Here is a 16,567-nt window from a genome sequence, read left to right as displayed (position 1 = left end):
GTCCAGTGGGTAGGGCATTTGCCTTGCATGCAACCAACCCCGGTTCGATCCCCAGCATCCCATAGGGTCCCCCAAGCACCACCAGGAATAATTCTTGAGTGTAGAGCCAGGAATAACCCTAGTATCATCACCCAATGTGACCCAAAAGGCGGGGGGAAAAATCATCCTACAATAATTGTGCCTATATATCAAGTTTTATGTTTAACTTAGGGGACATCAAAGATCTAGGATGTCAAAAATCCACTTAGGTATTTCAGGGCATCAGAAGGGCCGTGTACCCTAACAGCATAATTGAGAGACGGTAAAATATTAAGGCAGTGCTCAATTATTGGTTGAATAATTTAACCCGAGTAACTCTACCTTCATTTTGGTCTGGCCTCACATTGCTTTTTGTTTTATTTTACTGTTGTTCTTAGTGGCGTTAATAAACCTCTGATTTCTCATGATCACCACCTTACTACTGAGTTCTTTATTTATGGGATCAGTTTCCCTCTGCGAAATGTGCATGGGCCGAAACCGTGACGGGGGCGGGGAGAGTACTGCTGAGTTGTTGCTGATGTCGGTTTCATACTGTGATATATTTTTTTCTCTCTCTCTGTTTTTCAAGAGACCAGTATTTCAATATAACGATGTGCATGTTTTCCCCCCTTCTCCGGCTGCATGCAGGGATTCGGGTTCGTAACTTTCGAGAATAGTGCTGATGCAGACAGGGCCAGGGAGAAATTGCACGGCACCGTGGTAGAGGGCCGTAAAATCGAGGTGCATGTCTTCAATAATTCAATTTCTGGTTTACATTTTTATTTCTCTTTTTCCTGTGTGTTGCCTCACTGACTCCCCATCTGGAACCCTGTCCTGGTCTTGTGTGCGCTGGCGTGTATGTGCGTGTCTGTGTCTCTGTCCTGCTCCCTCTCGCACTCAGCCTGTACCAATCAAAGTTAACCCTTCGAGACTCCTTCCTTTTTTTTTTTTTGTCTGGGGGGGGCCTTGTCTGGGGGGGTTTCGATGTTGAATCCACCTGTGTGAATGTGTATGTGGATTTGTTTCTCGTTTACTTTTTTTTTTCCCTCCTTCAACGTGTTCATCCTTCTCCTCCCTTTAATTTTTTTTCCCCCCTTTGCTTCAGTTGGCCGGACTCTGAATTCCTGTGGTCAGGCCAAAATTAAACTCACTTGAAAACCTGTCTGAAAACTGCCCATTTTATAGCATTGTGTCCCGCAAAGGAGCCAGCCCGTGTTTCTCTCTCCCCCCTCCCCCCTCTCCCTCCCTCTCTGCCTCCCTCTCTCTCCCTCTCCCTCCCTCTCCCCCTCACCTCTCTCCTTCCCTCTCTCCCTCTCTCTTTCTCCCTCTCTCTTTCTCCCTCTCCCTCTCTCCATCCCTCCCTTTCTCCCTCTCCCTCTCACCTCTTTCTTTCTCTCCCCCTCTCTCTCTTTCTCTCTCCCCCTCTCTCTCTCCCTCTTTCTCTCTCCCCCTCTCCCTCTCTCTTTCCCTCCCTCCCTCTCATCTCTCTCCCTCTCCCTCTCTCTCCTCTCTCCCTCACTCCTCTCTCCCCTCTCCCTCCCTCCCTCTCTCTCTCTCCCTCCCCCTTTCCCTCTCACCTTTCTCTCTCTCTCCCTCTCTCTCCCTCCCTCTCATCTCTCTCCCTCTCTCTCTCACTCCCCTTTCCCTCACTCCTCTCTCCTCTCTCTCTCCCCCCTCACCTTCTAAGCCAGGAATCCACCAGAGGTGGTGGAGCTAGTGGGGACGGAGGAGGGGAGAATCCCAGTCCCTGTGATGCTAAGATGCTGAGCATCAAGAACTTGGGCTGCTGTTAGGGTCTCGGGGCGAGCCGTGCAGGAGGGTGAACTGGCTCCTTGCCCGAATTTTTGGTTTTTTGGTTTTTTTTTAGTATTCCATCTGAACGCCACCATTTTGAGTAAGGTGTCTGCATATTCTTCTTCCCCCCCTTTCCAGTGCTCTAGCATGTAGGGCCCCCTCACTCGGGCCCCTCTGTCCCTGGTCACCACGCCCCCGCGCTGGTGACGGTGCCCGCTGGCGGTAAGTGAAATCAAAGTGCTCGAGAGGAAGCTTTTTTTAAAAAAAAAAAATGTGATTACAAAACAACGAAGTAAGAAAGGGAAAAAAAGTCCATCTGCCACCTCACATCAGCAGGGCAGAAATGAGACTTGACTTGCTGCCCCGCCCCGGCTCCCCTTTTATTTTCCCTGCTGTGGAGTCACGTGGCCCCAGACTCCGGTTGGGAGCTGTTGGATGACTGACTGACGTCATGGTGATTTTTGCCCCTTGCACATCTTACTCAGAGTTTAATGCACTTCCTGCCCCCCACCCACCCACCCCCTTCCCTTTCTCGCCCTTCTCGGCTCCCTGGGTAGCTGGGATTATTCGCTCTGTGCCCAGGACAGCTCTCTCCCTGCCTGTGACCCCCCCCCCCAAAACCCACATCCCTTTCTCTTCCTCTCCCTCCCTTGTTTGTGCTGCTGACCCAAGTTGTGGTCCCATCCTTCCCTCTGCCCCTCTCACACACCCCCCACATACACACCAGCACCACCCATCATCTCCTCTCGGTTTGGTCTCTCTGGATGACGGGTCCTTCGCTCCATCCCTGTCCCTGTCCCAAGCCTCGCTCTCTCTCCACTCTCGCCCCCCTTCTCTCTAAACTTGTCGTCTTCTTTTTATTCTTTTTCCTTTTCTTTGTGTGTGTGTGTGTGTGTGTGTGTGTGCGTGCGTGTGTGTGTTTTAGCTGCATGCTCTCAGTCTCATCATTGTTGTATCCCGTTTTTTTTTTCTTTTTAAATGTGAAACGTATATGATATTATTTGGCGGGCAAACTAGAGTAAACGGAGTCTCCCCCTCTTGTCCCACCCATAAGGAAGATGAGCCCTCTGCCCATTCTCACTGACGCAGTCGGGTATTTTTCATTCCAGAACCTACCAAATAATCGGTCTTTCCAGAACACAAATTGATCACTCTGCACATTTTAGCATAAGGTTAAACTTCCAGGAAGCAAAGTGAGACATAGCTCTACTTTGTATTATTATTTTTTTTAAACTGGCTTTTTTCATTCCCCGACCATACAGTAAATGTAATCGGATTATATGGTCAAACTGACCCCTCCTTACAGGCCCTTTGAGATTGGTTTGACCGCAGGCGGCGGTGCCATTCCTTCATGCCACTTTTCTTCCCCTCCACGTGGAGAGTGCTTTAAATGATTTCATAAATTAATAGGCCGCATAATCTGATGAATTCAGAGTCGTCCCGAAGACTATCAGTGTCGGAATCTAAGTTCCTCTATTTGTTTGCTTCTTAACAGAAAAATCTTATACCAAACCTCTCCCCCCAAAACATACTGAACACTGTAACAGGTGAAATATACCAATTCATCTTACCTTCCTATAATTCGATTTCCTGACCCATGGACTACACCTATTTTATCATGTACTACACCTATTTTATCAATGAATTTCAGCATTCATATGATTTCTAACCTACACGTCCCATAAATGCTGAGATTTCTCAGTTTAAGAGAGATTCAAAGAACTGGCACGTGTGTTTTTTTTTTCTTTGACGTGATGGTAGGTCATAGAGCCCAATTTTTCCATTTGAAGACCACGAAACTTCAGTTTACTCTAGTTGGCCTCATGTAATAAGCACTTTGATTAAAATACTTTATATCGATGTTTTGTATTGCTAGATTAATTATGTAAATCAGTGCTTTCTGAAATTTACGTGTTAAACTGAAAACTGTGTTACTGGCTGGGAAAAGCCCTGTTCCCTAACGTGATCTCCTCCCCCCCCCTTTGTACTCTGCGTTTCTAGGTGAATAACGCGACGGCACGTGTGATGACCAATAAGAAGATGGTCACACCATATGCAAATGGTAAGAGAATATAAACCACCTTCAAAAGGAACTCGTTTTGTGTGTCAATGTATGAACTATATATAAACTATATAAAATTCAAAGAATCGAGCCGGAGCAATAGCACAGCAGGGAGGGCGTTTGCCTTGCTCGAGGCCGACCTGGGTTCCATCCCCGGCATCCCATAGGGTCCCCCGAGCACCGCCGGGGTGATTCCTGAGTGCAGAGCCAGGAGTGACCCCTGTGCATCGCTGGATGTGACCCAAAAAGCAAAAAAAAAAAAAAAAATTCAGAGACTCCAGTCTTAAGACAGTTTGTTTACTATATGATGGGCATTTTCTTTACCTAGGAAAGGACTTTATTTTATTGGTGGGGGGAGGGGGGCGGGGGGTGGTTGGCAGAAGGGAGGGTCTGGCTGCTCTGGCTGCTCTGGGCCCTGCTCGCGGTTACTTTGTGCTCCTTCGACCATGTGGTGCCAGGGAGTGAACCCGGGCCTCAGGCATGCAGAGCCTGCTCGCAGCCCTGGGAGCTGCCCCTCGGACCCAGAAGTATTTTATTGCAATAAATGAACTTTTCCCCTGAAATTGTTTTTCAGTTACTACGGTAGTCTGATCTCCCCCAAGTGCATCTTGTACGTAGTTAAGAGCTTGTCACTCGAGATTCCCTGTTAACCCAGGATGGGTCCCAGGAGGGCACCTCTTTTCACCTGTGGACACTCTTTGTAGTAGGTTAGACTTGCCCATACTGCCCCCGGCTACTGACCAACTTTCACCATGACCCCTGACCCCTACCCACTCGTGCGGAGAATAATTCCTCTTTCCCCCCTTTGTTTTGCTTTGCTTTGTTTTTTGGGGTCACACCCAGCGATGCACAGAGGTTACTCCTGGGTTTGCACTCAGGAATCACTCCTGGCGGTGCTCAGGGGACCACATGGGATGCTGGGAATCGAACCCGGGTTGGCCGCGTGCAAGGCAGATGCCCTACCCGCTGTGCTATCACTCCAGGCCCCCCGCTTTGTTTTATTTTGTTTTTATTTATTCTTTCTGGGTCATACCCGGCGATGCTCAGGGTCTGCTTCTGGCTCTACACTCAGGAATTACTCCTGGCAGTGCTTGGGGGACCATATGGGATGTTGGGGATCGAACCCGGGTCAGTTGCGTGCCAGGCAGATGCTCTGCCCCCTGTCCTATCGCCCAGGCCCCAAGGAGAATAAGTATTGAGCTCTCCTTGTAAAGGTGACATTGTTTTCTATTTCTTGCCCCCCACGTCACATAGTGGGTGTTGGGTTGCTCATTAGGAAGCAGTTTTCTTTTGAGACGTCATCTGGCGAAAACAGAACCTGAGCAGCAGTTGTCCAACTAAGTCTAGCTGTGTGATGTCTAAATGGAATTTGGAAGCTGCGGTACAGTCCACCAGGGGTTCCATACTCAATTCTGCCAGGCCATCTTGGGAGGAGAAACCAGGAAGGTGAAGGTGCATGAAGCTCCGGTTTTATTCCCGCTGAGCAGCCAGCCCTTCATGCTCTGTTGTGTCTCCCAGGTTCTGCAGAACTTTTTTTTTGGGGGGGGGTCACACCCGGCAACGCACAGGGGTTATTCCTGGCTCTGCACTCAGGAATTACCCCTGGCGGTGCTCAGGGGACTTGTGGGATGCTGGGAATCGAACCCGGGTCGGCCATGTGCAAGGCAAACGCCCTCCCCGCTGTGCTATTGCTCCAGCCCCTCTGCAGAACATTTTTACCCAGATTGAAAGACAAGTTTCTAGGGCCCGGTGGCAGCGTGCACGCTTTGCATGCCTGAGATCTGGATTCAGTCCCACACACACAGAACAGTGAGTTTTCGCTGGCTCTTAAGTTAGACCCTGCTGATAGAGCACGGCCGGGTATGTTGGTGCAGTATTGAGTGTATCCCGTAAACGCTGCGATAGACTATTGAATCTCACTTTTCAGAGATGATCTGAACTAGCCTCATTGCGTTTCCTTACACGTTTTATCATTGGTATACCATTGGTCCCACCACCTCCCACTGAACCTCTCATTTTCTTTTTTATCACTGCAGGGCGGGGGGGGGGGGAAATAGTCTGCAATTTTGATCAAAAACCTAATGCAGGGGCTGGAGCAATAGCACAGCGGGTAGCACATTTGCCTTGCACTCAGCCGACCCAGCTTCGATTCCCAGCATCTCATATGGTCCCCTGAGCACCGCCAGGGGCAATTCCTGAGTGCAGAGCCAGGATGACCCCTGTGCATAGTCGGGTGTGACCCAAAAAGCAAATAAATAAATAAATAAATAATTTTTTTTTTTTAAAAAAAAAAGAAGAACTAATGGAGACCGGCTGTCAGATTTCCTTGAGAGCTTGGGAAATGGCGGGAGAGAGTCGCAGGCTTCACAGACGTGCATTCAGGACACAGATTCGGATTCTGCTACGTCTGACTCTTCACTTTCTATAACCGTGTGACCACGGCCCAGTCTCATAGCCTATCTGATTCTCCTGTCATCTCTGTAAATTCACCGCCATGGTATTTTGACACTAGAAAGTTCTAGAAGTCTGAAAACCCCAACCCTCTGAGGTTTGGGGAATGAAGCCAGAGATCCAGAGATGGCACAGGACTTACTTATCCCTCCCCCCCCCCCCAGTTGGGTGCCCTTTCTTTTTTCTCTCTCAGTTTCATGGTGGTCCAGTTTCCTTAGTGTCCATGAAAATACATTGATTTGTATTTTCATATGTATGGGATTTCATTTTTCATTTGTATGGGATTGCCCCATAGCTGGACGCCTGCTTCATGAGTGGAGGGGAGAAGGCAGATGGAACAGAGAAGGGATCACTAAGAAAATGATGGCTGGAGGAACCAGTTGGAATGGGGGATGTGTGCTGAAAGTAGATAATGGACCAAACATGATGACCTCTCAGTGTCTGTGTTGCAAGCCATAACACCCAAAAGTAGAGAGAGAGTCTGGGGAATATTGTCTGCCTTAGAGGCAGGGGGAGGGTGGGAAAGGGGGGGGTATACCCGGGATATTGGTGGTGGGGAATGTGCACTGGTGGAGGGATGGGTGTTTGGTCATTGTGAGATTGTAACACAAACATAAAAACTCGTAACTATTTCAATAAAATTAAAGAAAAAAAAAGAAAGAAAAGAAAAAAGGAAATACATTGATTTGTACAAAGCAAGACATATTCAAAGTTTAGTTGGCAGCGTGCCTGTATCTGCCCCAATTTCCAAGAGGATCCATTTAGAAGGAACACTTAAATCATAGTTAGTGGCTTTTCTAGGAAGAAAAGGTTGTTTTTCAAATATGATTCTAAATTTAGGCTAATGGATCCCGCTGTTAGAAAGCTGCTATGTCCAGGATTCTGGGGCCCCTGGTGATTCCTGCCCAGGTCACGGGCATCGTAGTTCATCCCGTGTGGGGCCACAAGGTTGGAGGCTACACAGCACGTGTGCCCGTAGAACTCCAGGAGGCTGTGAACCAGGTCATGCCACATTTTTCCATAAAATCACAATGAGGCATTATCATCATCTGTGAGCACAAAATAATAAACGGGGACCGAGTTGATTCAGAAATCATGGATCTTTCTCTTTTATCTTTACTTACAGTAGCCACTTAAATCTGATCATTGAGGCGTGAGGCTCTGGATTACATACCTGACACCTCCAAAAATATTTGATTATTATAGTAATCACTGTCACTATCACTGTCATTGTCATCCCATTGTTCATCGATTTGCTCAAGTGGGCACTAGTAACGTCTCCATTGTGAGACTTGTTGTTACTGTTTTTGGCGTATCGAATATGTCACGGGGAGCTTGCCACGCTAATCTGATTTGTTTTTATTCATAAATATGTCCGATAGTAATGGCTTAATGTGGGTAACTTATTAGAAAACTAGTCCCCTGAAAAGCCAGTTTTTCAGCAAAACCAAGAAATATATACCTACGGGGCTGGAGTGATAGCACAGCGGGTAGGGCGTCTGCCTTACACGCGGCCAACCCAGGTTTGATTCCCAGCATCCTATGTGGTCCCCTGAGCACCGCCAGGAGTAATTCCTGAGTGCAGAGCCAGGAGTGACCCCTGTGCATCGCCGGGTGTGACCCAAAAATATATATAAATAAATAAAGAGCAGGATTTTAAAAAAAAGAAATATATACCTATATATGTCTTGAATATATTAAAATTCAAGAAATAATATCGATTCAAATTTTCATATGGAGTTCTACTCTTTGTCAGTAGGCAGTCATGTATCTTCCCCCCCCCCTTTTTCTATTTCTTTTTAATGTCTTGCCAGGGGTTGAACTCAGATAATTTTTCTTAATTCATATTTCTGTTAAATAAGGGAATGAAAAATGAAGATTCAAAACTGAAGTTTAGGAAAAACAAAATTCATGACTGCTTAAGCGCATACTCACTGGCAATATACGTGTAATTAAAAGGGTTGCTTAACTCCTGCGCTCACTACAAAACAGGCACTCAAGTTGGGAATTGACCTGACTTTTTTAAATTTATTTATTTTTGCGTTGGGGCCCACACCCAGAGATGCTCAGGGGTGACTCCTGGCTCTGTACTCAGGAATCACTCCTGGCGGTGCTCGGGGGACCCTATGGGATGCCGAGGATTGAACCCGGGTCAGCCACATGCAAGGCAAACGCCCTCCCCGATGCACTGTCGATCCAGCCCCCGACAGTTTTTTTTTATAATGTTTGTCTCATTGACACGGTTACTCCAGTGAAATCGCAGTGAAAGGGGATTTCGGTCTACCTGGAACACCATCAGCAAGATGCAGCCTGCCGTGGGATGACAGCCAGGTCAACTCAGAAAGCAGTCAGGGGATTTCTGAGGAAGCCAGTGGAGTCCGTATGAAGGTGACAGAGGAGCAGTATTGAGATGGGATAGACAGGACACATGTTCTAGCTCTTCTCCCAGTTTCCCCCAAAGAATCTAGGTCAGCTGCAGTTTTACGAGAGACACCAGGCGAATTCCCAGGTTTATTTCTGTTTTTCTTTCCCACCCCCCGTGCCTCGCCCGGAGGCCCTCATTATCTCTTCACTGCCCGGGAATTATCAGGTCTGGAAATGTCAGCGCCCTCTCGTACACCCGCCAGCTGACGTTCTAAAGGGGACGCTGATAATGAGCAAAAAATAAACTCCCCGCCGGCAGCACCCCCCGCCCAGGGGGGCCCCCCCCTTCCCCGCTCTTCAGTGCTCTCTCCTTCTTCCGTTCCAGGTTGGAAGTTAAGCCCAGTGGTCGGAGCGGTCTACGGCCCCGAGTTATATGCAGGTAGTATTCTCCAAGGCTGCAGTTCGTTCCCCTGTGTTGTTCCGTTTGGCCGTGCCCGCGCCTGCTCTCGGGGGCCCCACCCGTAACCCTCCTGTCTTGCGTGTCTGTTCTTAATGCTGCAGCATCCAGCTTCCAGGCAGATGTGTCCCTGGGCAACGAGGCGGCCGTGCCCCTGTCGGGAAGAGGAGGCATCAACACGTACATTCCTTTAATCAGTAAGTAGCCTACGCCGCCCTGCCACGGGTCTGGGCGGTTGGGAGTAGACTGGGGGTGGGGGGTTGCTGATCTCCCCCCGCGCCCCCCAGCCTAATACTGAACTGGAAGGAGAGAGAGAGAGGGAGGGAGGGAGGGAGGGAGAGAGAGAGAGAGATCGCACCGTCGGGATCTGTCCAACCTGACCCGTGCTGGTGGAATCTTTCTGACCAAATATGGAGGTTGCCAAAGGTGTGGGTTAGGCCAGGACCCTCTGAAGAAGGTTCTAGTCTGCATTTAGCTACCAACTCCTGGCGGCAGTGCTCACAGCCTGAGAGTCTTTTTTTTTTTTTTTTTTTTTTGCTTTTTGGGTCACACCCAGTGATGCTCAGGGGTTACTCCTGGCTTTGCACTCAGGAATTACTCCTGGCAGTGCTTGGGGGACCATATGGGATGCCAGGGGTCGAACCCGGGTCGGCCGCGTGCAAGGCAAACACCTTACCCGCTGTGCTATCACTCCAGCCCCCTGAGAGTCATTTTGACCTGAGTCCTGTGCTTCATCAGAAGGATGATGAGAGGGGGCTGGAGCAATAGCACAGCAGGGAGGGCGTTTGCCTTGCACGCCGCCGACCCGGGTTCGATTCCCAGCATCCCATAGGGTCCCTGAGTGAGCACTGCCGGGAGTAAATCCGGAGTGCAAAGCTAGGAGTAAATCCCTGTGCATGGCCAGGTGTGACCCAGAAAAGAAAAAAAAACAAAGGACGATGAAGTGGAGGTCAGTGGCGATGGACTGCACGTCTGCCTGCATTCCGGAGGCTCGCACGCTGTCCCCAGGCCCCTAGGACATGCTGTGCCGGCTTAAGGATGCAAGCGACAGGGAAGAAATGGATTCCCTCTGCCCTTGCAGCTGGATCAAAACACTTCAGACCAGGGCCAGAGAGATAGTGGTGGGAAAGGCACTTGCTTTGTACATGACCAAGCCGGGTTCGATCCCAGGCACCCCCGAGGGTCCCCCCACCCACCCCAGCCTTCCGGGAGCGATCCCTGAGTACAGAGTCAGGAGGAAGCCCTGAGCACAGCCAGATGTGGCCCCTCCCCCAAAGGAACTTGAAATAAAGGGACAATTGGAGAATGAAACCAAGTAGAGAACCCTATCATGCCTTGAAGGTTATTCTCATGTTAAGATACGGAAGAGCATTATTGTGAAAAATAATTATCATACGCACCAGGAAGTTTGGGAGTAAGAGTAAATGCGGACCAGTGAAGGGCCAGAGCGATAGCATAGCAGGTAGGGCGTTTGCCTTGCACGTGGCCGACCTGGGTTCAATCCCCGGCATCCCATATGGTCCCCCCAGCACCGCCAGGAGTAATTCCTGAGTGCAAAGCCAGGAGTAACCCCTGAGCATCGCTGGGTGTGACCCAAGGAGCAAAAAAAGAAAGAAAGAAAGAAAGAAATACTGACCAGTGAGAGTGTCTATGCCGTTTATCGGAACGCCCCACAAAATGACGTCTCCGATCGTGAACGTTCCTTTCCGGCCTGTTTGTCGAGCACTTACTCTTGAGCCCCCAAACTAGAAAGGGGCCGGGAGCCGCCCTGTGGGTGGAGCAAGCCGGGCCCCCCCATCTCTCTCTCAGAGCAGACCTTGCGTGCTGTTGGTTCTAAGCAAGGTGGACTGGACGCCGACTTCTCGAATGTCAGTTGACGCTCCTGTCATATTTTGGGTCTCCCTTTAGTTCCTGGCTTCCCTTACCCAACTGCAGCCACCACGGCGGCCGCTTTCAGAGGAGCCCACCTGCGGGGCCGAGGGAGGACGGTGTACGGTGCGGTCCGAGCGGTACCTCCAACAGCCATTCCCGCCTACCCAGGGTAAGCACTCCAGTCCGCGCCGAGTGACCAGACGGAAAGGAAAGGTCGCCTGTGGCCCTCTCGTCACTCTGGGACCTGACTGTAGTAGCGTTGTCTCTGAGTAGATGTAAATGAACGGCGTCCATGACGACAAACTTAAAATGTGCCACTATGAGAACGTAACCGAATCCCGATGGCTGATCTGAATCGGCGTGTGGGCGACCCCAAGCCCCGTGGCCCTGGCTCACGCCAGGAGCCACCCCCGTCTCGTGTCTACTAGCAGTGTGCGGGCATGGAGTTCACTCACCCTCGCACGGATGTGGATGACTAACACAACTGCAGAGAACCGAGCCAGGAGCGTCCTGCGTGCAGTGCCAGCCCGCCTCTGCCGTGCTCGGCCCCTTTGCCACCACCCTGCGTGTGTGGGGGCGGGTCAGGCCGTCACACCTGTACCCTTCGCTCCTGGTCTCCACTGCCCGGGTGGCGAGCCGCAGAGCTAGTTACCCACAATGGATTTGCTTTCTTTGTAGGAAACGGATTAAAAGAGGTTAATTCAAAGATGAATCAAGTCCAATTGAATCAAGGGAGGAAGGGAGCAGTAGGAAGAATTAAACTACAGTTGACTTCTGAATGATGGTAAAACAACTCACGTAGCCGAGCATCCTTCACCCCTTGATTTTTGTACAGAGGGTGTCTCATGCAGTGGAATGATTCCATAGCAACAAATAAATCCTTTGGCATGGACCCGGGGAGGGGGGGGAAGCCGGAGTGAGGATGGCAGGCTTGGGTTCTTAATTGCTTCTCAGTCGTCAGCCTGAAATTGTCTTTTTTTTTTTTTTTTTTAACGAACGGCGGATGTTCCGAAGTTAGTCGTATCGAGGGTCTCTCTCTTCCGAGATGTGACGTTCGTGTTCTTCATCTTTTCTCTGCCTATAACAGAATTTCCCCCAGCCCCCCCCCACATTCTTATTGAGGAAAAAGCAGACCAGTAAAGCAGGCTGTGTGTTGCTGCTTCGTTAAAATGCCAAGGGAAAGGCCCTTTCTGACAGCAGTTGGTGTCGAGGTGTGCTGCCTCGTTAGCACCCATAGTCCGAGCAGGCCCGCCCGTAGGAGCCCTTGCACAGCACTGAGGCATCTTTATCTGAGAAGGCGAGTGTGCATGTGGAAGGGGGCAGGCTCCGAAGGCCACCGGAGAGGAGCTGCTTCTGAAAGTCCGTTTCGTTTGCAGTTTATAGATGTTTTAAATCCCACACATCCCATCATCTCCATCTTCTATCATCAACTGACCTTTGAGTTTACCCCTTCCCCCCACCCACCCACCCGCCCGCCCCTCTCAACTTGACCCTTGACCTTCAACCTCTGACATCTCTTTTTTAAAAGATGTGACTAAAGGAGCGGTATTATTTTCCATCGAGAAACGCTCGAGTTAATAAGCATCAGAGCGAAATCTTTGGGAGTTCTGCACACTAGGAAAATGACTCGTGAGACGTCTTTGTGTTTGAGTCCAAGAGAGTGTGCCGTCTGTCCAACAGAATACCTGGGACTTCCTTAATTTGCAACGTGCCTGAATTAACTTACGTGGTGGTGGAACTCGTCCCTTGCCAATGCAGGTCCTTTCAGCATGTTTGCCAAACTTGAGAACCTATTTTTCTGACAAGTCCGTGTCAAAGATGATTTAATCTCTGTGTTTTAACCACATAGATTTCTACGCATTACATATGAACACTAATTTCCCATGTTTTCTTCTTCTTCTTCTTCTTCTTCTTTTTTTTTTTTAATTGAGCCACCTATTTTCATGGAAGATGGCAAGGAATAAGTCCAGTATTTGATGGGGAATGGCCTAAAATTGCTTTTCAGCTTAGCAAACTAATTTCATCACTACTGATTGTCCTCCAGCCTCCTGTGGCATCGGATACAGGGAATCTGAGAATTCTTGTAGAAAAATGTAGGTGAATAGTCCCGGTAAGCGAGGCAGCTTAGGGTAGGATTGACTCCTGTTTTTAAATGCCACTGCTCTTCCCGAGAGAAGAAGCGTTTTGTTTAGCCTTCACCTGTGTCTCCCGTACTGAAAGGGTGGGAGCTTAGTTTGTCAGTCGCATGGTCGCAGGCGCTTTTCATTTTGTCAACGTTCTTTGTGAGAGCAGGTCTCTCTGGTGGACGAGAGGCAGGGGCTGTCTGGTGACAGACTCCAGCTGCAGCTCAAGACTGAAACCGCACGGAACTCGCTCTCTGAGCATCACAGACGAGTGCGATTTGCCTGTGCATGAACACAGAGGTGTAGCATAATGGAGGCCTTGCAAAACGTGACTACGCTATACACTCAGCACAGCTAAAGGTCATTGGAAGTAGAGGCAGAAACTTTTCAGCTATACCCATAAGTAAGTTACTTTGTGTGCAAATGAAAAACACGGTCATGCCCTCACTTGCTAGTTTGTTTATTCGAGTAGAGACACTGGCATTTGGTGAAATTTTCCAGCTTTTTCTGTTCCATTAGATGATGATTGATAGTCTTCTCATTTAAAATAGCCAAATCTTGATCTAATAAGTATGATAGGAGTCTTTCATACCTACCACTGTTCCCTGTCTTTTGGACTCAGCGTAATGTTTTTGAGAAAGTACATGCACAAATATGCCTCAAAAGGTTGAACCATCTGTATTTTAGTTTAAAATTAGCATAGTGTCACTTTAGGGTTTGTTTTTTTTTAAAGTCATGTACTCTTTGCTACAAGTTCATTTTCTAAACAGAAACATAAACCCTCTATTCCTAATCTACTACCATCAAGTTTAATTATTTAAAAAGACAGAAAATAGGATAACATTTGATCATGCCCAGAACGTTAGTTATCAATTAAAATTTTCAGAATTCTTTAGATTAACCAAAAAAAAAAAAAGAGCCGTTAAAATCTTCCAAGTACTCCTTCCCACTCTGGATTATATTGTTACTATCTGGGATCCCCACTGCACCTTTCAATTCTTGGACCTTGGACCAATCACCTTAACCTTTTAGCTCATTATCTCTGCTTGTGAAAGCAATGCATTGTGGGTATTTTTGGTTGTGTTTTTTTTTTTAATTACATTTCTCTGTTTACTTTGGTCAGAATTGATTGACTTGTTTTTCCGAGGTGTTGCATTGGTTCTTATAAATGCTGAATAATAATACTTTGCATGCTTGTGTGATCAGCCAAATCTTATCGCATGTCTAATGTGCAGGGTTAAAAAAAAAGCAGGTGATGTATGGATATCAGGGGGGGGAATAAAAGTACAAAGTGAAAAAAACGAAATACTGAACACAGTTTTGAAGCAGCCTCTGCCTGCGGAGACTGTCGCCCTAGTGGGAAACTTGGGGTTCATTTTTGCTTTTACGTTAATTACCCCCTTCCCCGTGTTCCCCCACCACCACCCCTATAAGCCCAAACTTTTTTTAAAGTTTGGGGGAGTTTTTTTTTGTTGTTGTTGTTTTTAAAGAAGATGATTTCCTGCTAGTGCAAGCTTAGCTTTGGTTAACGATTCCGGGGGGGTTAAAATGTTGACCACCCCCAGGTTTCCCGTCCCTCCCGTAGACAGACCCATTTCCTCTGGGAGAGTTCCTGGCCACAGGAGTCTCCCTTTGGTGCCGGCCGTCCCCGCGGTCCGTTCGAGTTGTGCATCCCCTGCTCTCCCCCCGCCCCACCCCTCCCCACCCAAAGGAGCTGTGTGAGGTGGGCGGCACACTCCCTTTCTCCTCACTGGCCCCGCTCCACAGCCCCCCTCAACCCCCGACCTCTGACCCCAGCCCAGGTTCCATATTCATACATCACCTGCCCGTGTAGAGCGCATGTGCATGCTGCCGTCCTCAATAACCGGAATGTGTTTCTGTTCTTTTGTTTTTTTGTTTTTGTTTTTGTGTGGATTTTCTGCAGTGTGGTTTACCAGGACGGATTTTACGGTGCTGACCTCTATGTAAGTACACACCGGGGCCGCTGCGCCCCACCCCCTGACAAGCCAGCCTTTTTTTTTCTGTTTCTTTGGTTTGGTTTGGTTTTATTATTATTATTTTTTTTTAGTATAATTTATTTAGTTCTCGTTTTCTTTTTTTCCTTGTGGATATATATATATATTTATATATTTCAGAATGCAAGCATGCTTTGCCATGGCGCTTGCCCCTACCCCCGGGTGCAAAAAAAAAAAAAAAAAACTAAAGCCTTTGGGTGTCCTGATCGTGGCTAGGGTCAGTCTACTGGACCTATTCTTTTCCCTTCCCGAGACCCGCAGGTGTTCTGTGTAGCACTAATACACTCACGAGATGATCAGCAGGTTTAAAGTCTTCCTACTGTCATACCATGTGCATACGTAAATAACAGAACCAGCTGAGCCCTAAACCAGCTCTTTCCCTTTCTCTGCTCCCCCTCTCATTTCACATCCCTTTCTGGATCATCAGAGCTTTAATTTCTGTCAATGGCAATAACCTCCTAAACTGTGTGTTTTCCTATTTTATGTGCTTTCCGAGAACACGAAACTGGGAAAGTGGCGTAAGGTGCTGGGGGGCGGGGGGAGGTGATAAGAAGAAAGCCAGTCTTCAGCTGAAGGCTTTGCTTTGGGCTACGGTCCACGCGAGACCGGGGGCTTCTCTCCCTCAGAGCCGTCTGGAGGGAAGTGAGGGGGCGAGGTAGCAGTCTAGGCTCCTCCCAGACATCCAGCTGTCATGCGAGATCTGTTTCAACAGCCATCCTCACATGGGACCCATTTAAACGGAGCTAGGCACAGGGCAGGGTTCATGGCCAGCTTGTCACGTAGTGTTTAAAATATAGAAATGGAGCTGGAGTGATAGCACAGCGGGTAGGGCGTTTGCCTTGCACGAGGCCGACCCGGGTTCGATTCCCAGCATCCGATATGGTCCCCTGAGCACCGCCAGGGGTAATTCCTGAGTGCAGAACCAGGAGTAACCCCTGTGCATCGCTGGGTGTGACCCAAAAAGCAAAAATAAAATAAAATAAAATATAGAAATATGGGGCTGGAGCGATAGCACAGCGGGGAAGGCGTTTGCCTTGCACGCGGCCGACCCGGGTTCGATTCCCAGCATCCCATAGGGTCCCCTGAGCACCGCCAGGGGTGATTGCTGAGTGCATGAGCCAGGAGTGACCCCAGTGCATCGCCGGGTGTGACCCAAAAAGCAAAATAAATAAATAAATAAATAATAAAAGACGCTCGCTGTCAAGGATTCTGAGGTTCTAAGTGTTGGAATCATCTACGAGGTTGTGGCCAGAAGACCCTCTCGCGGATGCAAACTTGGTCTGATTGCCCCAGCGTGCAAGAAACTATTTCGTAGACACACAGAAGAAATCCAAACGCCAGAAACTTAACGTTGGCATGCCGTTGGGCTGCCATTAGAATTGCCTGGAAGTGTTTTTTCCCCCCTTCCCAA

At 48.7% G+C, this 16,567-nt stretch overlaps 1 protein-coding gene across 16 annotated transcripts in view; it reads left to right on the top strand.

Annotated features, from left to right (window-relative positions):
• RBFOX2 (RNA binding fox-1 homolog 2) overlaps positions 1–16,567 on the top strand; it is a 280,019-nt gene that overhangs the window by 247,666 nt on the left and 15,786 nt on the right. For 8 of the 16 annotated variants that reach the window (XM_055141043.1, XM_055141042.1, XM_055141046.1 and 5 more), the window contains 6 exons: positions 667–759; positions 3,814–3,874; positions 9,075–9,128; positions 9,251–9,345; positions 11,045–11,187; positions 15,066–15,105. In XM_055141043.1, the coding sequence (XP_054997018.1) occupies positions 667–759; positions 3,814–3,874; positions 9,075–9,128; positions 9,251–9,345; positions 11,045–11,187; positions 15,066–15,105 (486 nt within the window). Of the gene's footprint in view, positions 1–666; positions 760–3,813; positions 3,875–9,074; positions 9,129–9,250; positions 9,346–11,044; positions 11,192–15,065; positions 15,106–16,567 lie in introns of those variants that run through there. The other 8 variants (XM_055141045.1, XM_055141044.1, XM_055141048.1 and 5 more) reach the window with 5 other exon arrangements.

Source organism: Sorex araneus, chromosome 6, assembly GCF_027595985.1.
Source record: "Sorex araneus isolate mSorAra2 chromosome 6, mSorAra2.pri, whole genome shotgun sequence".
In the NCBI taxonomy this organism is placed as follows: Eukaryota; Metazoa; Chordata; class Mammalia; order Eulipotyphla; family Soricidae; genus Sorex; species Sorex araneus.
Note: the sequence above shows the minus strand (reverse complement) of the source record. Positions and strands in the feature narration are given on the sequence as shown.